The sequence below is a fragment of the Nuphar pumila genome, chromosome 1, assembly GCF_984573655.1.
Source record: "Nuphar pumila chromosome 1, dmNupPumi1.hap1.1, whole genome shotgun sequence".
Classification (NCBI taxonomy): Eukaryota; Viridiplantae; Streptophyta; class Magnoliopsida; order Nymphaeales; family Nymphaeaceae; genus Nuphar; species Nuphar pumila.
Window position 1 is genome coordinate 173,127,247 of NC_143249.1, and position 26,103 is coordinate 173,153,349.

At 38.1% G+C, this 26,103-nt stretch overlaps 1 protein-coding gene across 1 annotated transcript in view; it reads right to left on the minus strand.

Annotated features, from left to right (window-relative positions):
- Positions 1–240: 240 nt before the first annotated feature.
- The window catches only part of LUL4 (RING/U-box superfamily protein), a 33,792-nt gene continuing 7,929 nt past the window's right edge, over positions 241–26,103 (minus strand). Inside the window, exons 2-3 of the mRNA XM_089999941.1 lie at positions 3,521–3,992; positions 241–567 (exon numbers count right to left, since the gene is read on the minus strand). Coding sequence (XP_089856067.1) covers positions 469–567; positions 3,521–3,992 — 571 coding nt within the window. The 3' untranslated portion in view covers positions 241–468. The remainder of the gene's footprint in view (positions 568–3,520; positions 3,993–26,103) is intronic.

Here is a 26,103-nt window from a genome sequence, read left to right on the forward strand (position 1 = left end):
AGGAATTTCTCGGCAAGGAAAGCCTCGTGAGATTAAAAACAAAAGGAACTTGGATCTAAAAATAAAAGAAGAAAAAAATTCTGAACAATCATATCCCAGAAAAAGAAAAAAAGGAACACTGAAATCATAAAAATAAAGAAAACCAATAGTAGAAAAGAACTTGGATCCTTAGAATGTGTTACAATCACAATATGGTGAAATTTGATAATGAATTTCTTGAGATTTTTCATGTTTTGTGAATGGTAAACAAAGAAACTGGAACTGGATTGATAATAAACAACCGTTACCATTTCTGTTTATTCTGTGCTATCAGTATTATCCTCAAATAAATTTTCAAGAGAAAAAAATACCAATCTGATAAATTATTTACACACATGGAGATATATAAGCAATACAAAAGAATAGCATCAGACATAACTAGCAATTCAAGCACATGCAATATACACAACATTCAGTCACCGTTCAAGCTTACACTTTGATCTCCATGAGTTCCTCAACAGGATTACGACATATCGGACACCGATTTGATTGGTGCCTCAGTATTTCTGCACACTCGCTGCACATACACTGCAGAAAACAATGCAGTAGCAAGGCCATAGAAGCAAAAGTCAGCATAGTAAAATCATATATATATATATATAGGGTTATTATTTGATGCCTTTGAAAGCACCAAATTATATGGAACTATTGAGCTGAAAATCATGTTTTAGTCTTTTTTGTAAATTAAATATTACGGATGTGATCTATGTGATCTACAACGTTTGTTTGGTGGAAAGTGAGTTTTGAATCATACGATTGTGACACATAAGCAGGTTTTTTAAAGGCTTCAAAACTGAACAGTCTAAGATGCACTAAAATTTCATGACTCAAAAAAATATTTTTGGATCGAAATAACATGATTCAAGGCTTGATCCTTAGCAAACAAACCTTACTGAACACATCTATGTAGTCAGATTGAGTCGATAAAGCTTAAACCTATGATTTTTAACTCAATAATTTCATATAATTTGGTGACTTCAAAGGCACCAAATATTAACCTATATATATATATAGCGCACTCTCGGAGCACCTACTCCCACCTAATAAAAGCTTTTAAATTTCAAAAAATTTGAGCAATTTTTGTTGATCAGACCTTACAGTTATGATCGACAATCATTATTTAGTGGAAAACAATTTTGGAACATGTGATTATGACATACATGCAGTTTTTTTATGATCTTCAAAAAATCAATGGCTCACAATATACCAAAATTTCATCACTTAAAAAATTTTATTTTTATGTCCAAAAGACATGATTTTTATCAAATAAACTATGTTAAGTACATCTATAAGGTTTGATTGAGAAGTTGCAACCTACAATTATGATTTCTAGTAAGTGAGAGTAGGTGCTCCCGGAGCACCGGAGCATATATATATATATATATATAAAGTTAATCTAACATTAAACTAGTTGTGTTTAACATTAGATGAATTGAACCTTACGAAAATGACTAAAACACCCTTAAAATAATGGCATTTTTTAAAATGCAAGGTTGCTTTTTGAGGTCAAAAAGGTAATTTTGATTGGTTCATTTATTTTTTTGAAAAAGGTGTTTGACTTTTCAATACCCTTAAGTTCAAAAGACCAATAATGCCCAAAAAAATAACCATGCATTTTAAAAAATATCATTTTTCAAAGGTATTTTAATTATTTTAATTATTTTAATTATTTTAATTATTTTAATTATTTTAATAAGGTTGAATCCATCTAATGTTAAACCCAACTAGTTTAATGTTAGATTAACCATATATATATATATATATATATATATATATATATATATATATATATATATATATGAGAAGGGATGGTCCACCCCTTCAAAATCTGTAATACATATTTTTTGGCAAATCTGACCATATGGATGTGATTTCTATGGTTGAAAACATATAAATAGGCTCTTGGATCAAAGTTTTTTTTTATGTGTATGAAAGATTTTATAAAATAAAAATTTTCAGAAATTTTAAAACCGTTGATTTTTTAATCCTTATAAAATCCTACCTACACATCAAAAAAGTTTGTTTCAAGAGTTTATTCATATGTTTTCAACCATGGAGATCACATCCATATGGTTAGATTTGTCAAAAAATATATCTAACATACACTTTTTGAAGTGGAGGACAAGGGATGGACCATTTGGTGGGTGGACCATCTCTCTCTCTCTCTCTCTCTCTCTCTCTCTCTCTCTCTCTCTATATATATATATATATATATATATATATATATATATATATATATATATATATATATACATATATATATATACATATATATATATATGTGTGTGTGTGTGTGCAGTGGATTTGGCCACTTAAAAGGAACAAAATAAAAACAGAAAAATAAAGCCGAATAACCAAGACTAAAATGAAGCAGAATAACCAAGACTGCCTTCTCATGGTTGTCTAAGGTACAAAAATGAATCTTGGGTAAAGTCAGTCTGAACCACGAGCAGTGTCCAAACCAAGGTTGTCAAACTAGGAAGCGGAAGCAAAAAACGATGCGGGAAGCGGAAGCGAGAAGCGAAGCATTTTAAAATTTATAGCGGGTAGCGAAGTAGCAATTTAAAAGCAAAATATTTAAAAAATGAAGCAATATGGTAATTGGATAGGAATCAAACAAGAACAAATAAAAACTAAGATAAAATTGATCATTCTTATATTTCGTGATTTTTCAGTAAAATAGTTAATTTTTTGTTAAAATCTAACAATGATGGTTACTAATTTAAAGAAAGTATATGGAAAGTGAGGGAAAGCGTGAGAGAAAATATATGAAAAACATGAAGAAAAAAAATGTGAGAAAAGCATATAGGAAGCATAGACCATTAGGGATGGCAGTGGACCGGGGGAAAGCGGGGCCCCGCTTCACCCCGTTTGGACCGGGGATGATGGGTATGAAACGGGGATGGAGGCGGGGACAAAGGTTAAAATCCATCCCTGTTCGGAGATGGAGGCGGGGATGGACTTACACTTTTCCCCGCCCCGCCCCGTCCCCGCCACGATCTGCCTAGCCCTGCCCCGCCCCATCCCCAGTCCTTCTAAAGGATGGCAATAGACTATGGGAAAACGGGCCCCGGTCATCCCCGTTTGAACTGGGGATGGAGGGCATGAAACGTTGATGAAGGCAGGGATGGAGGTTAAAATCCATCCTTGTGCGGGGATGGAGGCGGGGATGGAGGTTCTAATCTTGAGATGGGGCGGGGGTGGAGACCCTGTCCCCCACCCCCGCCCCGGTCCATTGCCATCCCTATAGACCATGTGTGTGGGAAGCATAGAAGAAGCGTGGGGGAATCGAGATTCCCATAAAGTTTCGGAAGCGAGGAGTATCCTTCTTCCGAAGCGAGTTTCCGGGAAGCGAGCTTCCCACCTACCTAAGAAGCTTCCGGTAACTCTGGTCCAAACTCTATTCAGATTCCTCTCAAATCAACATAGGCCACCAAATCCCATATCAGATCATCTATGGTTTCAAAAGACCAGTTCTTACCATGTGTCGACAAGGCATTACTGCTGTGTTCCTTCGCTCAGACAAGCAAATCACACACTCTTTTCCTGGATCATCATCGAACTCTGTTTCACTTGATGAGCCTATACCATAAATCTCCTTCAATTCATAACGAACACCATCTATCCACAGTATCTGCTTGATGACCTTCACCTGAAACTCGCCACCTTCCTTCTTCTCAAGGACTGCTAGAGTGATCTGAGCATGTGGCTTAGTAGCAGGAGGCAGTGAGCACGCTTCGGCTGATATAACAAGAGGATAGACTTCATCAGGTGATGGCTTCGAGAGATCATCCAATTCAAAGAATCCAAGATCGATGCCAGTCCCTGAAGGCTGACAAAACTTCTGACCGAGGCCTTTCTGGAAAGGTAAAGTGATGGGTTTGTAAACCTCTGGATCCTGTGGAGAGAAGCTACACTCGTCTCCTTCCTTTGCCATGTAAAAAATAGTGAAGCTGTATTTTAAAAAATAAAGCTCGTTACAATTAAGATCTTGTGAGGCAGTCAATGTAGCTACTTAGTTTAAAAATTAACAGAGAAGATATCACCATAGATCATTTTGAAGAAAGACAGAACAACACGACCTATGATACCTTACACAGTCGGAAATGTCCACATCTGTGGTCACATGGATGCAATCAAACCAAGTTCGTCTAATCCAACAGGACTATACCTGAGTCCTGATTTTGGTTGTCAATCTTAAATTTCAGAAAATATCACATGACAGCTCTAACCTCTAAGCTACTCTAAACTAAAGATACTTTAAAAAGAATCAAATGGCTTTAGATTGTAGAACAGGATATACTCATTAACACTATATGTGTAATGCTGCCCAAGTGTGATGTTCCCAAAAGATGATGCAAGCAAGTCTGGAGCTGGAAGTCATACGAGATCCTTTTATATGCAGTCAAAAGTACTAGTTGGAGCCTACATGGCAGACATGGGAAAGCCCTAGGCCAGACTAGTCAGCCTAGTTGGGGCAACAAAAAAAAATTAAGAAAAACATGGAACTTGCAATAATATATAATGATATAGATTCAATAGTGTGTGTGTGTGTGTGTGTGTGTGTGTGTGTGTGTGTGTGTGTGTGAAGAAATGGAGATGTCAAAAGTAAGTTCCTACTAAAAACATGTAGACTTCATCTACAAAGTTAGATTTAACAGAAAAAAAAAAGCAAAACAATAAAAAAAATTCTTTTGCTAGGTCGATTATAGGTAGAATTGATTACAGCAAACTTTAACTGAAATAAAACATATATATATATGTACATAATTATAGGTACAAGTGACTATAGAAAACTTAAACTGATATAAAACATATAAATGTACAAAAAATTTGTGTCTTGAAACTAAAAATATGTTGTCAACTCCCAATTTTCTTCTCTTAAATCTTGGAGGCTCGCACTTTATATTTCATGATTAGTTTCACATGTATATGGTGTAGTATCTTATGCCATTGTTACATTACTTTTTCCACAAGCTCACAATACATGGTATTTCCTCCTGCCTTTGTATACACATCTCTACACATACGCAGATACATGTACAAGCATGCAAAAAGGGTTGTATCTCATACACTATGTCACAGGGACTCGGCATAGAGGTCGCCGCACCCACATCGACGCAACGCTATGCAGGTATATATGCCCTCCGGAACCCCTGCGCCCAAGTTTTTTTAAAGTGTCGCATCGCCACACCCACACCCATACCCGCACCTATGTGACATAGTCGGCAAGGCATCATTAAACAAAGGGTTCCTGTAGGACCAAATTTCAAGAGGGATTTAAAGGAACTGACTGACAAGATCAAAGCGCTGGTTGCACTTCTAACTCATCCACTCGTGACATGACAACCACAGCATTGAAGCGCCATGGTCCCCCCATTGTCTATTATTGATGAAAGCATGCACAAGAGAGCTCCAATACTGAACAGTTGCTAAGGCTCTTCTGAGTTGAGAAGATATACTTTTGACTCATGTTGACCAGGGACCATAAAGATCATCTAGACCATGTCATTTTGTTGATAGATGGGTGATTTGTAAGGCATTTTTTATAGAACATTATGTTCTCATTGGAAGTTCTTTGGGAATTTAGAACCAAAAACTTATAATGAGAATGCACCAACACTAGATGGGTTGAAGGCTTGAAGCCATGAATACAAAGATGCAAACATTGCTTGAATGTGGCCATGGGATGTAGTTGAAAGCCCCAAGGATAAAAACATAGTTCGCAGCAAGTGGGTATAAATGTATGGCACCATTGAGAGATTTAGGACATGGTCTGTTGCAAAGGGGTGCACTCAAGAGCATGGGTTGGACTATGATGAGAATTTAGTCCAGCTGCTAGAATGAAAACAATTTTAGTTGTATTTCTGTTGCTTGTTATATGTGGCTGCATAGACTCCCATCCCATCTGCTACTTTTCCAAACATTCACTACCAAGGTAGTTTGACCATGTTTCTACCAAACGCATCAACTCCCATCCCAACTATCAATTCCCAAATAGAGCCTAAAAGATTAATCCCATGTTAATGGGATTTTGCAACCACTTATTGCTCAAAGGAGAATACATAGGAAACACATAAGATGGAAGATGGGGAAGAGAAAAAAAGCTAAGGGAGGTTATGACAATTTACCTACAAGTTAAGAGGTTAGACCTTTCCTATCCACAATGTAATAGGTAATGTATAAAATAATAAGAAGAAAAAACACCTTCCATATTGTGTGCAAAGCATGGTTTAAAAAGAAAGATAACAATCCAAAAGCTCTAAAAGCCATTGAAAGAAATTTTTCAAAGTCCTTATAGCCAGCAACCACCAGTGCAATAGACGATCGTATCACCTTCTAGGGTCTCCAAAGAGGAATGTGGAAGATATGAATCAGCCCCATGCACTTCTTCCATTTTTGAAAGTCAACATGTCAATTTTCTAAAATGTGACGACTTTTGGAGGGCCATTCTGGTGAAATTTGATAAACAAAAGGAAGATATTTCTAATGGTCAGGCTTTATATTCTCTACAGTGTCAACCATCAGTTTGATTACATAACGTTCCATTTGATCTGGGCGATGAAATGTTTGATAAACTATAGCAAGAAGTCCATCTGAACCGTCCAATGAAGAATAAAAGGCGAGCAAAGCACCAATGGCGTGTGAAGCGCATGCGAAACGGGAGCAGAGAAAAGAAAGTATGGAGGAGAACCTGTTAAATTGTAATTCATAAGACAATGTATTTTCTATATATATTTTATATATATCAAAGAAGATACATATGCATATATATATTTCATATATATGTACATGTATCCATCTACTTATATATATAAAATATATATTTCTTTCTTGTATTAACTGTAGAGGTATTTTAGCCATTTCTACATTTTACGCATATTCATGTTTTTTAATATGATTGTAATTTTTCCTTTTTAATTTTTCTTATTTTTGTAATTTTTCATTTTTATTTTTGTTCTTTTTTATGTAATATTTCTGTACACAGTCAGTAGCTGACTGTGTACAGTGTACAGTGTACAACAGTCAGCCACTGACTGTTATACACAGTTTGAAATTAGAGATGTTGGGCTGATTCCCAATAGCTCTAATAAGAGCCGTTGGGAATAGCCCAACGACTCTTTTGGTAAGCCTTATAAATAAGGGCTATGTGAGCCCATTGTAAAGAGTAATACAGAGAGGAGTTTTGTCTCCTCACATTTTATTAAAACAGTGCAATTACTGCACTTCTTTTCTTTTGTGGTGTAAAGCATTTGAATGCTATTTTATGCTATCATTTGAAGTATCAAGTTATTTGAAAACTTGATTGTTTGCAAGGACTTTTTACAGAACCGAGCTCATTGCCCTCGCTTCCTGGACCCCAAGCTGTGCAGTGTTTCCTGGCCAATCAAGGATTTGTGGCTCAGGTTCCCCCACCCAAGGGAGAAAGAACTTGACTATATTAAAAGGAGGAGCACAGCAACTCTATGAGGAATTCTTTCCCTTGTTACAACAATAGGCTTAAGATACCCGATTAATATTGAATTGGGCCAAAGACTAAACCCCATGGTCATTGGTGAAAGTGTGCTATTAAAACATGGGCAAGCTGAGTGACAACAAAAAATACTCTTCACTAAGCTGCCTTCTCATGTATTACAAGGCCAGCAATCTCTATATCGTTGGAGTCGTAGAAGCACTTGTGGCCTAAGTAAAGCTCATGTCCAACAAAAGCTTAGCTTTTCTATATTTTCCAAAAAGAAATCAACTACCCTAACTTTAGCCTAGCTCTTTAAGAAGATCAATATGGAGAAGAATGATAGAAGTGAAGGTTTGAGTAGGAGGAAGCAAGCAGTTTCTTGAAGGAGAGGAGGGAAAAGACAAGAAGTTGGGAAGGGATATAGATGTATCAGGTAAAGTTGAGGTCTATGTCACAGGGATTCGGCTAGCAGGGTGCCGCACCCGCGTCGACGCGACTCGACGCGGGTGCTGGTGCGGCACCGGGTGCGGTCAACCCGGCCCTGGGTGCGTTGACTGCACCCAGGGTCATTTCGGTCCATTTTTTTGGATTTTTTTTTAAAAAATTGCCCTATGAAATGGGGTGCAGAATTTAAAAAAAAAAACTTGGGGCGGGGGGGGGGGCGCTGCCCCCCTATAACCCCGCGCCGGGGGGAACCCCGGACCCCCCTTATATATATATATATATATATATATTACATTTTTTCCCCTGCCGCACCCGGGTTTTTTGGAAGTGCCGAATCCCCGCACCCGCACCCATGTAACATAGGTTGAGGTCAATTATATGAGTCAGATCTGATTCAAAAGGATAAATTAGTCACATTTGAAAACCTAGACCCATACTTGATCCACCCTAGTCTTGGTTGCATTCAGGTGAAGTCACACCACAGTGTCTTGAGTTAATTTATGTCATTTTATAAGTCTTCATAACTATGATGGATTAAGCCAATTGGCATTAGTTCTTCCTTCTTTCCAAAACTTGGGGAAATAAGAATTGTTTGCTTCTTTTGTAAACATGAGTAGTTTTGCCAACATTATTATTACAATTAGATATTTTACAACATGCTCATGTATGGCATGGTTAGTGTAAGAAAGTGGTGGTGTTCCACCAAAGCACTTGAACCAAGCAAACAAGTGTCTAGAAAGACACTTCACACAAGACCCGTAAAAGGGTAAAAATGGAAAACACAAAAATAAAATAAGGATTTTTATTAAAATGTGAAATGCTTAAAAGCATTTTCTACAAGTGAAATACAATGGGGTATGCACCCCTATTTATACGAGAGAGGAGAGCTCATAAGGAGCTCTCTCTCTCTAGCCGTTGGAGCTAGTCCAACGGCTAGATTTCTAGTTGTTGGACTAGCTCCAACAGCTAGAGTTTGGTCAAGTTCCAACCGGAACTTGACCAAAACCTTAACTATCTAGTTCCATTTGAACTAGATAGTTAAAATACAAAAAATAAATAAGAAAAAAATACAAAAAAATATTTTACATTTTAACACTCCCCCTCAAACTTACGGTACAATGAGCGAAAGTTTGTTTAAGAGAAAGTGAAATCGGGGGGCTGCAAGAGGCTTGGTGAAGAAGTCTCCTAACTGGTATTCTGATGTAACATATGGCAGATCAATGGTTTCATTCAAGTACTCCTTTCTGACATAGTGAAAATCCATTTCAATGTGTTTGGTGTGTTCGTGGAACATCCGGTTGCTTGCAATGTAGATTGCACTCTTGTTGTCACAACACATTCGTGAAGCATGTGTTGTTGCAACTCTCATGTCCGCAAGCAGACGACGGAACCATACGACCTCCATTGTAGTAGTTGCCATGGCTGGATATTCGGCCTCAGTGGAGGACAGGGAAACCTTCTGCTGTTTCTTGCACCTCCACGATATGAGAGATTCACCCAGTGTTATTAAAAGCGCGCCTCAAGGTGCAAAAAGCGCACCTCGCCTCAAGGCGAGGGCCTTTGTGCCTTGAGGCGCAAGCATAAAGCGCAAATGCCCCAAGGAGTGCGCCTCATACGCCTTGAGGCGCGCCTCAAGGTGAGGTGTATACGGCTCTCACTTTTAATCTTATTTATTCATCCATTCATTCAGAGAGAGAAAGACATGTTGGAGCATGCCGCGGACGGTGGAGGTGTTCCATCGCATGACGGTGCGGTGGCACTTGCGGAGGCGGAGGGCCTCGAGGGTCCGCCGGTGGAGCTTTCGGGTCCCTGGCAGCCCTCTCACCAACGTTATGTATAGGTGGGGGCTCCACTCGATACCCACCCTCGCCTTGAACACATTGAACGCGTTGTTCATCTCTCTCTCTCTCTCTCTCTCTCTCTCTCTCTCTCTGTGAAAACAGCCAAGGTGAAGAGGGAAAGGGGTTGAGGTTGAGGGGTCGTGCCAAAATGATTAAAAGTGGGATGTGAAAATGAAAGAACACAAAGGTCAAGTTTCCTAAGTGAAGTTGCAAATCAAGGCAAAAACAGGGGTATTATTTTAAAGACCCGAAGGTTGAATTAAGATATTTTAAGTCTTTTTTGGTGGAATCAGATACGCATTCGATATTATCCATTTGTTGTAGAATTGCCTATTTTTTTAGGGGGGTGTTGGCAGTGGATCAAGAAAAAGGGAGTTTAATTCAGTATTTGTGTCGGCCCTGTATTGTTTGGCCGACAATTCTAGGTGAATGACCAATGTCAATACTCAAGTGAATAGTTTTAAATTGACTAAAAAATAATTAAAAAAGATTACATGTCAATCAAAACATGACACATGTTAAATTTATTAAATTAATATTAAAATAATAATTTTAAGTATTTTTTATATTTATTAAAAATAACCAATTCAGGGTAAAAGGTATCTATTTTCTGCCGATACGATACGACAACCCTCTTTGAAGAGAGTTGGCAAACCAACTGCTAAGTGAGCTCAGCAAACAAGACTGAGCAGCTCATGTAGTACGAGCCTAGTCGAACACAACTTATTTAGGATTGTCTAAATGAGCATACGTGATACAAAAAATAATATGTTGGCTCAATTAGTTGGTCGGTATTCTTGTAGCCAATGGGTCATGGTTACATCCTCATCACGGACCTTTAAAAAATTCAGTTATTTAAACTAAATGAGCTAGCACGAGCTGAGCTCAAACTCAGCTTGAATCATCTGAGCCAGAATTAAGGGTGTCAAAAGGTCGGGTTTCGTTGGATTCAAGTGTGTTCAAACCCAAATTTGATTTATGATACCGGTACCGGGTCCGGATTCTAGTTTAGTGAGACCTACCACGAGAATTCATAGTCGAACCATATAGGAATTGCATAACCAAACTCTAACCATAACGAGTAAAATAATATCATTTATATTTTTTACATTGAAAAGTTGTGGATCTTAGTCAAAACTGGGGTCGGGCCCCATGAAATTTTATAAACCATACCCAGCTCCATATATTAGTCAGTGCTTTTGAATTTGACCCAAGTTCTAATCGGACTTCCTTGTTTATCGCCATACCTTGACCCCATAGGGTTTGGTACGGGTGTTGGTGCAGGAAAGATGCATCATGTTTTTCATGTATATTATTTTGTCACCAGTGAAATTACTGATTTTACGATGGTTGTTGCTTTATCAATAAAGCAATTTTTAATTGTTTATAATTTTAAATATTTTTTATAGTTTTTTTTATTTTAAAAAAAAAATTGAGGCTTACGCTTTACACCTCGCCTCAGATTTTGGTGGAGCGCCTCACTACGCCTCAACACTTTTCACAACACTGGATTCACCTAAAAACACACAGAAACCAGTGGTTGAGTGCCTATTATTAGGATCACCTCCCCAGCCAACGTCAGTATAAGCAATTAAATCTAATGATGATGAAGCAGACAAGAAGAGTCCTCGTGAAAGAGAACTCTTTAAATATCTAATAATACGTAAAATTGCTCCCATGTGAACAAAGGTGGGAGCATGCTGAAACTGGCTGGTTGTATGTAAGGCATGCACAATGTCTGGCCTAGTGATGGAAAGATAAGAGAGTGGTCAAACAAGCTGTCTGAAGGAGGTAGGATCATTGAGACGCTCTCCATCATCAATTTTCATTTTAACATTGACTACTTCAGAGGTGTTCACCGTCTTTTCATCTGTAATGTCAGACCTGGAAACAATATCAAAAGCAAATTTAGATTGAGATATCAGATATCCCGGAGGAGAATAAACAACTTCTATTCCTAAAAAATATCTCAAAAATCCTAGATCAGACATTTCAAAATGAGTTTTAAGAAGACTTTTGATATTTTTCACTCTTTGTTTGTCATCACCAGTAATCGTCCACATAGAGGAGAAGAATGATGATAACTGCATCAGATTTCTTAACAAACAAAGCAGTGTCAGTTAAACAAGAATGAAATTCAATATCTGTCATAACATGACTAAACCTGTCATACCAGGCTTTTGGTGCTTGTTTGAGACTATAGAGAGTCTTCTCAAGACAAAGAGTTTTACCCGTGAGAATACAAATACCAGGTGAAATTTTCATGTATACTTCTTCAGCAAGCCTCCCATTTAAGAAAATGTTTTTGACATCAATTTGAAAAATATGTCACCTTTTAACAGAAGCCAAGGCGATTAGGGTTCTGACAGTAGTCATACGGGCAACAGGAGCAAAAATTTCTTCGTAGTCAATGCCATACTCTTGAGCATAATCTTTGGCTACGAGTCATGCTTTATATCTTTCTAGGGTCCCATCACTTTTGGTTTTGACTTTATAAACCCATCTACACCCTATAGGTTTCTTTCCAAGAGGAAGGTCTTGAAAGGACCAAGTCATGGCCTTTTCTAAAGCATCCAATTTCACTTTCATAGCTTCAACCCATTCTTTATGATTTTTGGCTTCAGAGTAGGAGGAAGGTTCAACGTAGGATTGGATTAATGCTAAGACAACCCTATGTGATGGTGAAAAGGAGTCATAAGAAACAAATTTGTGGGGAGGTCTAGAAATTCTAGAAGCCCGGCATGGAGAAACTTCGGAGAACCTTTCTAATGCACATGGAGGGTGCGGTTCTCCAACTCTTTGTCTTGTATACTGCAATCCAACAACCCTACTAGTTTGGTCTTTGCTATGAGTGTCAAGAACAACGGGGCTTTGATCATTGTCAAAGTTGCATTCGAAATCTTCTTCACCAAATTTCGAGGTTAAATCAATTAGAAAGGAATATTCAGTAATATCCTTAGGTTTTTCACTCTCAAAAGAATTCTCTTTTTCTAGAAAAGACACATTTCTTGATACATATAATGTCATTTTGAATATTGTTGAGATTAAGAGGTTTTATGGTTAAGTTTTCCTAAACTAGAGGCTATTTGAATTTTTATTCTAATGAGGGACTTACGTGTAATTTCACTTCTTTGGCCTCTCTCTCTATTTAACATAGAGAGGAGCCCTAATCAAAGTATTGGTTCTATTGTTTCCTACAGCCGTCTCTCTCTCTCTCTCTCTCTCTCTCTCTCTCTCTCTCTCTCTCTCTCTCTCTCTCTCTCTCTCTCTCTCTCGGTTTCTGCATTTGCTTTCAGGTCGTCAACATGGTATCAGAGCGGTAGATCCCGGGAGCGTGATCGACCTACTCAACAAAAAAAAATATTCAAATAAAACTGAAAGAGGTGGAAACAGGTGTGTCGCTCCTTTTTTTTTCTCTGATGATAGATCTTTGACACGATGAGTGTGTGTCATTAAGATCTGGATATGAAAAGTTTTTGGTTGTTGCTGAAAAAAAAACAACTGAAAGTTTCTGGATGTCGTGATTCTATGCTTCTGCGTGCGCCTGTCATCGTGGGTCATGAATATTGTTGCCAAGTTCCCTGCTGAGTCCTGAAATTATTTTTTTTAAATAACATGCTGTCATTGGTTGTGAATCTGGGTGCCGAGTTCTTCTCGGATCTTATTTGGCTGTTCACTTTCAGAACATGAATATCAGCAGGCGTGATTCCTGCTGGTTCGTGTTTTTTTTTGTCGTAGCATTAGTGCTGTGAAAACAGAATGTTAATAACGATTTCTGTTCATGGAAGCAGCAGGCGTGAGCAGCAGGATGTGTCGTGATATTTTTTTTGGCAGTAGCAGGAGTGCTGTGAGAACAGATGTTAATCTGCTTATATCGCCATTCCTTTAATGTTCTGGTTGTCGAAGAAAAAAAACTATAGGGATTCTTATATAAGTCGTGGTCCTGCATATTCCTTCAGATCTGATATTCTCTATCAAAGTCAGATTTCTCAAAATCAGATCTGGAAACTGTTTGAAGACCCAACCAGGAGATAGCGTGAAGGTTGAAGTCGCGTGAAGGTAGAGAGAAAAATCTAATGATCGTGGAACCAGATCAGGTGGAGATCTGGATTGCTGAAAGTTTTTTTTTCAGACGTTGATCTGGAATTAGGTTTGACGTCAAGTCTGGAAGAAAGTTGTGTTGAAGCTTCAAGGTATTTCGGTGAAGGCCATCAGCTGTCGTTGATCTGCGGAGTGTGGAGCAGGTCTTTAGTGCTATCTCTGGTGGTGGTGTGATATGCTGCCTATAGCAGTTCATTGTTAAGGTGGATGTGATATATTGGGTCTGAATAGTCGTCATATTACAGTCGGTGGTCATGAATCTCAGGGTTTATCTGTGAAATTAAAACTAGATATAGCCAGTTGTATAGCTGGTTGTGAATCAGATTTGGATTTTCAGCAAACTGGGTGCGCGTGTGGTTGTATTTTTTTTAATCAAGCCCATCATTTTATCTTATGGCTCAAGGGGCTAAACCAGGCGAAAATTATTCCAATGATTGTAACTCTTAGCAGGGCTGAATATGATGAGCTCCTTGCCTTATGTTCATCCGCTTCGAAGCCTCCTGGTGCAGAGGTTGCAGGCTCGGCAAGAGATGGCCTTCTTGGCCAAGGTGGTAGGTGGGTCATTGATTCTGGAGCCTCTGGTCACTTGTGCGGAAACTCGAGCAACTTTGTGAGTTTAAAACCTGTGACAGGTCAAAAAGGGGTACGTCTTGCTGATGGTAGCTCTTCCCCAATTGTAGGGCAAGGAAACATGTCTATTACCCCTACTCTTCAATTGTCGCATGTTCTTCATGCTCCTTCGTTTCCACAGAATTTAGTATCTGTCAGTCGATTGACAAAAGAGTGGAATTGTAGAGTAATTTTTTATCCTATGGGATGCACCTTTCAAGACTTGCTGACGGGGAGAAGGATTGGTGGTGGCTATGAGGAAGGTGGTCTGTATTACCTACACCAACTAGAGGTTTCGGCCAATTCTGCTGTTACATCATCCTCAAGTCCTCTTTTGTGGCATCATCGTTTGGGTCACCTTCCAGTGACAAAACTTCGTCGTGTCATTCCTCATATACCTCCCTCAGTTTCTCTTCAGTGTGAAACATGTCAATTGGGAAAACATTGCCGAAGCTCTTTTCCCTCTAGTCAAAGTCCATCGAGTCAAAGATTGTTTGACCTCCTTCATGTCGATGTATGGGGTCCGAGTAGGATTCCTAGTAGGTCTCAGTGTCGTTATTATTTGGTCATTGTTGATGACTTCTCAAGGTTATCGTGGGTGTTCTTGTTAAAAGATCGGTCTCAAGGCCCTGTCATTCTTAAATCTTTGATTGTTGAAATAAAAACTCAATTTGACGTGTGTGTTATAATTGTTCGCACAGATAATGCTCTTGAGTTCAAATCCAAAGACTTGCTTCAATTCTATTCTGATAAAGGGATTCAACCTCAATTTACATGTCCTCATACATCCCAACAAAATGGTGTGGCTGAGAGAAAACATAGACAAATTCTAAATGTCGCTTGATGCCTAATGATTCAATCCAATATGCCTGCGTCATACTGGGGAGATGCAGTTTTGACTGCTGGTTTTCTTATAAACCGCATGCCTTCAAGTTCTGTAGAAGAACAGATCCTAATCCAAATTCTCCGTCCTGAGGCTCCTCTTTTTCCCATCCCCCCTAAAGTTTTTGGATGTGTGTGCTTTGTGCATAAGCTGGGTCCTGAACGAGATAAACTTGCTTCACAGTCTACTAAATGTGTTTTCCTTGGGTATCCTAAGAATCAAAAAGGATATCGTTGTTATGATCCTATATCCCATAAAGAGTATGTCAGTACGGATGTTTCCTTCTTTGAGTCTACTCCATATTTCACGAGTACTACTCCAAGGTTACAAGAGAGTCAGGGTGATGTCTTTCCTCTGCCAATTCCTCCTTTTCCTTTAGAGTCGTTCACTCCACAGCCTGTGGCTCCATCATCTGGGGAGTCTCGATATAGAAACCCTCCTATAGTGTATACTCACAGGTTACCACCTACCTCCATGCCCCCATTATCTCCTTCTCCTGAGATAAGTATCTCTGAGCATACTGAAGCTTCTGCTCTTGATGAGGATCTTCCTATTGCTCTGCGAAAAGGGAAAAGACAGTGCACCCTTCATCCCATTTCTCAGTTTGTTTCTGAAGTTAATCTTGGGGCATCTATGAAGAATTTTATCTTGGCTTTGTCTGTCTCCTCTATTCCGCTTCATCACAGTCAGGCTCTCTTCGACCCCAAATGGATGCATGCTATGCAGGATGAGATGGATGCCCTATGCTCTAGGGGCACTTGGGACTTGGTTGATCCTCCAACTGATGCAGATATTGTTGGCTGCAAATGGGTATATACCATTAAATATAACTCGGATGGGTCAATTGAACGGTACAAAGCCCGGTTGGTTGCAAAAGGCTATACTCAGACTTATGGTGTTGACTTTTTTGAAACTTTTTCCCCAGTCGCTCGTCTTGGCACTATTCGTCTCGTTCCCTCTGTTGCGGTGCACTATGGATGGCCCTTGTCTCAGTTGGATGTCAAGAATGCCTTTTTGTATGGAGATTTACATGAAACAGTCTATATGCAACAACCCCCAGGCTTTGAGGTTCAGGGGGAGTGTCAGAAAGTGTGCAAGCTGAATAAGGCTATTTATGGCTTGAAGCAGAGTCCTCGGGCATGGTTTCAAAAATTATTTGAGGTAATGTCGAATTTTGGATTTGTCAGGTCAGCCTCAGACCGCTCCTTGTTTATCAAGAAAACTAGTTCTGGAATTGTGATTATGGTGGTATATGTCGACGACATCATATTAACAGGAAGCAGTGCCCAAGATATTTCCGCAACAAAGGATCATCTTCAGGAACATTTTGTTACTAAAGATCTTGGTTCCCTTCGATATTTTTTGGGTATTGAGGCTGCAAGAAACAAAGAGGGCTTAGTTTTGTCACAAAGAAAGTATGTGATGGACCTATTAAAAGAGACTGGAATGCTAGGAGCGAAGCCAGCTAACATTCCTATGGATCCCAAAACTCATATGTTCGATGAGAAATCTGAATATGTGGATAGTACCAGTTTTAGATCCTTGGTGGGTAAGTTGTTATATGTGACCGTTACTAGACCAGACATTTCATTAGCCGTGAGTAAAATTAGCCAATTCATGGATAAACCTACCAAAGCTCACTGGGATGCAGCTATGATGGTTCTCAGGTACTTAAAGTCATCTCCTGGTAAAGGACTGTTATTTAAACAAAATCCTTCCTTGGACGTTGTTGCTTACACTGACGCAGATTATGCGGGGTCTATCGAAGATAGAAAGTCAACAACTGGATTCTGTGTTTTTGTGGGAGGAAATCTTGTTACCTGGAGAAGTAAGAAACAAACTGTTGTAGCCAGGTCTAGTGCCGAATCAGAATACCGAGCTATGGCTCAGACCGCAGCTGAGATCATGTGGGTAAAATCAGTTTTGACCGAACTTCAGGTGAACGTATCCCTACCTATAGTGATGGTGTGTGACAATAGGGTTGCTACATATATTGCCAACAACCCAGTTTTTCATGAAAGGACTAAACATATTGAAGTTGACTGTCACTATGTACGTGACTTGATCCAGGCTGGTTATATTTGCACAGATCATGTATCTTCCGAAGATCAAGTTGTTGATGTCTTTACCAAGGCCCTTGTGAGGCCTAGTTTCTCCCATTGTTGTGACAAGCTGAGCATGATCGATATCTATGCTCCAGCTTGAGGGGAGTGTTGAGATTAAGAGGTTTTATGGTTAAGTTTTCCTAAACTAGAGGCTATTTGAATTTTTATTCTAATGAGGGACTTACGTGTAATTTCACTTCTTTGGCCTCTCTCTCTATTTAACATAGAGAGGAGCCCTAATCAAAGTATTGGTTCTATTGTTTCCTACAGTCGTCTCTCTCTCTCTCTCTCTCTCTCTCTCTCTCTCTGCATTTGCCTTCAGGTTCATAGCACATGTAACCTTTTTTATTCTCAGCATATCCAAAAAAGGCACATGGGATTGCCCGAGGGAAAATTTTATCATTTTAGACTGTAAATACAAAACATTTGCAACCAAAAACTCTCAACCTACAGTAGTTTGGTGTTAAATCATAAAGTTTCTCAATAGGAGAAATATTTTTCAAAGAAGAGGATGGCATTTTATGGATGAGATAGGTGACAGTTAGGACTGCTTCAGCCCAAAACCCTTTTGGAACTTGACTTGCAATTAGTAAAGTCCTAGTGGTTTCCATAATGTGGCGGTGCTTGCATTCAGTAAGACCATTTTGTTGAGGTGTGTGTGGGCATGATCGTTGATGAATGATGCCATGTAGATTAAGATAATTTTTAAATTCTCCGAACATAAATTCTCCCCCTGAATCGGTGCGAAAAATGGCGATATTACTTTGAAATTTATTAATAATCATTTTATAAAATATTTGAAAATAAACAAAAACCTCGGATTTATGCTTAAGAAAATAAATCCAAGTGTGTCTAGAAAAATCATCAACAAATATGACATAATACGCATAACCGCCTTTAGAAATAACTGGTTCGGGTCCCCAAACATCCGAATGCACTAACTCAAAAGGGGTTTTGTAGAGACAAAGGTTCTACTAGAAAAAGGTAATCTTTTCATTTTACTAAGAATGCAGTTTGTACAAGCAAAATTTTTAGATTTACAAAAATTTCCCAAACTTGGAAAGATTGAATTTTAGATATATGAGGATGGCCAAGTCTTTTGTGCCATAATTTTATCTCCAATTTCTGAACATTTAGACAAAAAACATTCTTTGGTAATTCCAAAAAGTCCATGTAATATAGTCCTCCTTCTTTATGGCCTTCCCCAATCAGCTTTCCTGACTGACGATCCTGTACCCAGCAACCATTAGAAGAGAAGAATATATTACATCCATAATCAGAAATTTGTGAAACAGATAGAAGATTCAAATTTAATTTTAGGATATATCTAACATTGGGAATACAAAAACGTTGATAATCTTCAAAACAGCCTATTCCTTTTATTTCAAGAGATGTTTCATCTGCTCTGAAAACTTTTGATTTACTTGAGTTGTTTTTAAGACATTCGGATAAGCATTTGTCATTTGGGGTCATATGAAACGAAGCACCAAAATCTAAAAGCCAATGAAAATTACCTGGACCGAAAAGAGATGCAATTGCCGCTCCAGTTGAGGCATCAGTTGAAGATGATACCCCTTTGAGAAAAGGTTGGAGGATCTCCATCAGTTGAGCCATGGAAACAGTCACATCTTGATCTTTTGGCTCGACTTCAACAGTAGCAACCATTTTTTCATCCCTCCTTTTTAGTTTAGGGCATTGGGGCTTGTAGTGCCCTGGCTCATGACAGTGGTGGCAAATAACTTTCCTCTTGTCGAACTCACCATTCTGTCTTCCAAAGTGAGGTGGCCTGTAAGTACGAGTATGATTCTCAGGCCTATATACTGCTAGGACGGAATCATCATCAGCTTTAGGGGTGCTTTTCCGAAGACGATTTTCCTCCATTGTTAATTCTTCAATAGTTTCCACAATAGTGGAAACTTTTCCACAGTGAAGGAGGGCCGATTTGGTGGATTCAAATTCTAGCCTTAACCCAGTTATAAACTGGTAGAAATGTTCAGCATCGAGTTGCTTTTGGTGAGGCTCAATATCCTCAGCACAGTGCCATTTTGGTTCCAAAAGAGATAGTTCTTCCCAGAATGCCTAAGCTCGATAAAAATTGACACCATAACTTACTAGGCATGGTTAGCTAGAACTAAAGACCACCAAAGGGTCAATGTTACCATTCACTAGAGTAGGGATGGATTTGAATCAAGTCTGGTTGGGTCTAGTTGAATTAAAATTTGTCACATAGGTGCGGGTACAGGTGCGGCGATGCGGTACTTTAAAAAAATTTGGGTGTGGGAGGATATATATATAAAGATAGAAAGAGAGAGACAGAAAGAGAGTTTGGATCTAGATTAAATATGGATCTAGATTCAGACCCAAACCCCTCTTTTCTCTCTCTTATTAACTCCACCCCACCGCTTCTCTCTCTCTCTCTCTCTCTCTCTCTCTCTCTCTCTCTCTCTCTCTCTCTGAGTAGGAAAAGAATGAACAAAAAAGAAGGTACCTCTCTCTCTCGTTGTTCCTCTTTTTCTTACTTCTCTCTTTGTTTCTCTCTTCCGCTTCTCCTCCTCCTCCTTGCCTTTCACCGACATAAAAAAAAAGAAAAAATGAGTTGATTTTTTTTTTGAACAAAAATGACCCTATGTGCGCGTTGATCGCACCCAGGGGTTTTTTACAACACCTGGTGCGGCACCCACACTCACGTCACGTCGCGTTGCATCGGGTCCGGCAGCCTATTAGCTGAGTCCCTATGACATAGGTCAAAATTGATGTAATTGGATTTTGATTCTTCGGTTTGGGTCTATTATATATTTGGATTGGCTTGAGGGAATCTGATGTGGACCGACTAGGAAAGTCGGTTCACAAGTACACACCAAGTGTACGATGCGGAAACACTAACCCTAAATGAGAAAAGTGGTTTAAAAAAACTATGTTTTGGGGATTTTTGTTATTTAGGAAAGTATTTAAAACTATACTGCGTACCCTAAGGACTAAGAAACTAGACAAAGGTACATGGCTACCTATATATATATATATAAGCTTCAAGGCGGGACAGACCTATCCTAATGCTAGTTTCAACCTATATATATGTGTGTGTGTGTGTGTGTGTGAATATATCTACGTATATGATAGGTAGAATATATATACACGGACTGATATATATTCGGTTCAGTTGGAAGGTGTATCACTTTATAATATACATATATATATATATAGTCCTTAGTTGAAATTAGCATAGTTGGTCTTTATTTTCTAAAATAACAAAAAAATATTGTTTTCAAAAAAAATTATTTCCTGTTTAGAAAGTAGTTGCTTCTGCCTCGTACACTTGGCGTGTACGCATACGCGCAAGACCGACTCCTGTAGTTCGGTGTCGTCATCAGAATCTGGGTCGGTCTATATCCATTAGGGTCCAGTAAAGATCCAAGTCCAATTAGTGTCAGGAATTAATGACACTAATATTACTAACATTGTAATGTGTTTCCAATCAATGAATGAATTTTTAGGCTGAAGCAATCCAAAGCAGAAGGCAGAGTTCCTCAAAAACCTTAAGTGTCTTCTTCCCTTTTCTTTCTCTCTCCCCCTTGGTTTTCTCTTGGTTACGCCTGAGGGTTTGTATCAATTAGCATCAAAGGCAACAATTCCTGAAGAATGAAGGCGTTTGTGCAGGTCAAATCAATGATTCTCTGAAAGGAGGATAAGAGAGCAGCTAGATCTTTCCATCTTCTTGAGGTGCAGTAGATAGTCCACTCCTCTTCTCGTGGTGGTGGTCAAGTCAAAGCCCACCTAGCCCACTAGCTTATATGTGTAACCAAGCTGGGCAAGTGGGAACAAACATATTATTGGTGTTTCAACCAGGTTGTTGTCCTCTCCAACATGTGAGTTGATCTAGTCGTCAATCAATCACTTAACTGGCTAGAACAAATGTATAATGATCAGATCAAGCATGTAATAAGTGGTCCTCAAATCAGCTATCTCCGTCGTTTTTTGCCGATAATACAAAACCAACCTAACATGATGATGAAGACAAGCCAAGCATTTGATGAAAAGCTTCACCGACTTGAGGACCATATAGCATTAGAAGCCTCTAAAAAAGAGGATGGTGGTATCATCAAAGAAGGGTTTTGATAGACACCACCATGACGTGGACAAGGCGGTACACATTGTTTACCCTATTGATTGGGCCTGAAAGGTGTAAAAGTATCTTCAACAAGATACCAAGTACAATATTACAATATTCTTGGAAACAAATGTGAACACACACACACAACAAGAACACTTGTGCACAAAGAGCACAATACAAACTCACAAATGCGCAAATGTGAACCCAAAAGTCATAAGTTCCACTAAAAGAGCTTGGGCAATAATCCCACAAGCTTACAAATACAAGGGAAGAGGCCCTTATTTATAGGGCAAGAGAGAGCCTTGGGAGGGGCTCCACACATAGTCGTTGGAGGGGTCCAACGACTAGTGTGTTGGCCCCCCCAAGGTAAAGTACATTGTACTAAAAAGAAATAAAAATATTTAAAAGAAAAAGAAAAAGAAATTGAAAAAATAAATTACAATAATATTCAAGAAATTTAATATGCATAAAAAGACCAAACTACCTCTACGACTATTATTTGAAAATATATATATTATATATATAAGTAGATACATATACATATATATTAATATATGTATATGTATTACCTTATATATATAAAATATATATAATAGGTTACATGGTTTGAATACATAATTTAACACCCCCCCTCAAACTTAGGGTAGGATGACCGAGAGTTTGCTAAGGAGGAAGTTGAAGCGCGGAGCACACAAAGCTTTAGCGAAGAAATCTGTCAACTGGTATTCTGACGTGACATATGGAAGATCAATGATTCCTTTGAGATACGCCTCACGAACATAGTAGCAGTCTATCTCGATGTGTTTAGTCCGCTCATGAAAAGTGTGATTTTTGGCAATATAAATTGCACTTTTGTTGTCACAACACAGCTTGGTAGGCCCTTCTATTTTGATTCCCATGTTTTCTAGCAACTGATGAATCCATACAATTTTCATGGTAGTAGTTGTCATGGCACGATATTCAGCTTCAGTCGAAGATATGAAAACTTTTTGTTGCTTCTTATATCTCCACGAAATTAGTGAGTCTACTAAAAAAACACAAAAACCAGTGGTGGAGTGACGGTTATTTGGGTCACCTCCCCAATAAGAGTCAGTATAAGCAATTAACTTTAAATCTAAAAAAGAGGAAAGAAAAACTCTCTTATTTAGAGTGCCCTTTATATATCTTACGACTCGCAAGATGGCACTCATGTGGACTGAAGTTGGTGCATGTTGAAACTGGCTTGCAGTATGGACTGCATAAGAGATATCTGGTCTGGTAATACTCAGATACATCAAAGATCCTATAAGTTGTCTGTAGGGGGTAGGATCTGAAAGGGGAACACCATCATCAATTTTCATTTTTACTCCTACTATAACAGAAGTTTCACAAACCTTTTCATCTGTTGATCTCAGAAGCAAGCTTAGTTTGAGATAAAAAATACCTTCTATGAGAGTAAACTACTTTAATACCCAAAAAATAAGTTAGAAAACTCAAATCAGACATTTCAAATTTATCTTTTAAAACTGACTTTATACTCTTAACCTCATTAGTATCACTTCCGGTAATGAGCATATCATCCACATACAACAGCAAAATTACAATCTCTGCATTGGATTTTCTAACAAACAAAGTAGTGTCAGTAAAACAAGAAGAAAAACCATTTTTCAACATCACAGAATTAAACCTATCATAACAAGCCTTAGGGGTTTGCTTTAGGCCATAGAGTGATTTCTTAAGACGAAGCACTTTCCCTCTGGGAGTTTCCATTCCAGGTGGAGCATCCATATAAACTTCCTCATTCAAATCACCATTCAAGAAGGCATTTTTAACATCAATTTGATAGATCTTCCAATTGTTAATGGATGCAACAGTGATGAGACATCGAACAATGACCATTCGGGCCACAGGTGCGAAAGTTTCTTCATAGTCAATCTCATACTCTTGACTATAACCCTTGGCAACTAATTGAGCCTTATATCTCTCAAGAGATCCATTGCTCTTAGTTTTAACCTTAAAGACCCATCTACACCCTATTGTTTTCTTACTCTTAGAAAGATCTTGAAATTCCTATGTCTTAGCCTTTTTAGAGCTTTGAGTTCATTTTCATCGCAACTATCCATTCAGGCCTTTTACTAGCTTTCGCAAAGTTTCTAGGTTCTACATAAGGATGAATCTACCAATGCACATACAGATGTTATACTTACAGTACATCGCCACCTCTGTATATTCACTGCCAATGCAAATGATTCCCACTTGTGCATCCTATTTGTAGTAATTTCACTTGATGTATACGTCATGCTTTGGTCCAATGGTGTAGACAATTCTCATTTCAACAACATATAGATCCCGATAGCATATGCAATCTCTCTCATCCTAGCAGTATATACATATACAATATGACTTCCTCCATTTCCTCTTATGCTCATGTTTGGTTAACTTGGTTTTGCAGGGGTTATATAGAAAATTTTGTTTTCCTCCTTAGTCTAGGAATTTGAATCAATGCTGCAATGACTAGATATCAATAAGAAAATCACATTTCTAATATTAGAGTAGAATGTATGAGCATGTAAATATCATGAATTACCTCTTTTCATGTCATTTTTCTTTATTTTCAAAATCCTCAAATGGTGAAACACGAATGGCACGTGCACCATTTTATAAGAGGTGATTAAATCCTAAGTTGATGATTTGCATCAATGGTCATACTCAAGGTATGAACAAAACCTAGGATTTTCATCTCTTAGGGAATAACACTAGATCCACACTGGATCTCTTTCAAAAAGCATCATATTTTCAAATATTTTTCTTCTTTTATTAGAGTTTAACTTAAAATTCACTCAAAATGTATATCAATGGCCATAGTCAGGATATACTGAGAGTTAATTTCATTTTAAACTCTATAAAAGCACCGAAATATATTTTATTCTTCACCTGAATTTAAATATATATTATTATATAATACATTCAATGACCATAGTCAAAAATGCATTATATTTTCAATCTTATTTCAATTCGCTTAAAGATCTATATCTGGGTGAAAAGGAGTCATACGATATGAACCTAGATGGAGCCTTTTTGTGTCTTTCAGTTCTACAAAGATTTTCCTCTTCATGAGGAACAGTCTGACTATCATATCTTTCAACAGCACTTCTAAAGGTGTTTCTATCTCTATGAATATAGGTGATGGGATCTCTAGATGGTCCTTCATTGATAGGTTGTTGTGAGGAGATTTCCTCAAATATCAATATCACTTGAGTCATTCTGATTTGACTCATCATCACTAGAATCATCATCTTTGGCTAATAGTTCAAATAGAAAGAAATAGTCAACATTTTCATTATGTGATTCGGAACTTTCAAAACCACTAAGATTTTCCAAAAAACTCACATTTCTGGAAACATATAGTTTGTCATTTTTAATGTCATAACATCGAAAACCCTTATGGGTTTCTGAATACCCAAGAAAGGCACAAGGGATGGCCTTTGGCGAAAGCTTATCATTTCTATCTGTAAGGACAAAACACTTACATCCAAACACCCTTAACCTGTTATAATCAGGTTCTTTTTCATATAACTTTTCAAAAGGAGAAATTTTGCTTAAATTTTTCGATGGAAGTCTATTTATGAGATATACCAAGATAAGGGCGGCTTCAGCCCAGAGTTTCTTTAGAATGTTTTGCGAAATAAGCAAGGTTCTAGTAGTTTCTATAATATGCCTATGCTTCCGTTCAGCTAACTCATTTTGTTGCGGGGGTTTTGGACAAGATTTCTGATGGAGAATACCATAACTTTCAAGATAACTCTTGAATTCATTTGAAAGATATTCACCACCAGAGTCGGACTTAAGAATTTTTAAACTTCCATTAAATTAATTTAAAATCATCATATGAAATGTTTTAAAAGTTGAAAAAACTTCATGTTTATGTTTAAGAAAGTATATCCAGCAAAACCTAGTGAAATCATCTACGAAAATAACATAATACGAGAATCCTCCTTTAGATATTACAGGAGCGGGACCCCATACATCGGAATGAACAATTTCAAAGGGTTTTGTCGAAAACATGGATCTTTGAGAAAAAGGTAAACTTTTCATTTTCCCAAGAATACAATCATTACAAACAAAATCTTCTTTACAAAGATGTTTAACAAAAGGCAAATAAGAGATTTTAACAATGTTGGGATGACCTAGTCTCTTATGCCATACATGAATATCTTTGTTTTGAACAACATTACAAAATTGATTCTTGGGGACTTGAAGAAAGTCAATGTAGTAGAGGTCGCCTCTCCTAGAGCCTTCCCCAATCAATCTCCCGGACTGGCGATCCTGAATCTAACATTTATCAGAAGTGAATTTTACATCGCAACCATGATCCGAGAGTTGAGAGACCGAAAGTAAATTTAAATTTAGTTTAGGTATAAGACGAATTTTGGGGATAAAAAAATCTTGTTTTTCAAAATTTCCTATTCATTTAATTTCAAGAGGTGTTCCATCCGCCGTTGAGACAAATGATAGAATAGAATTTTTAGAAAAATCGG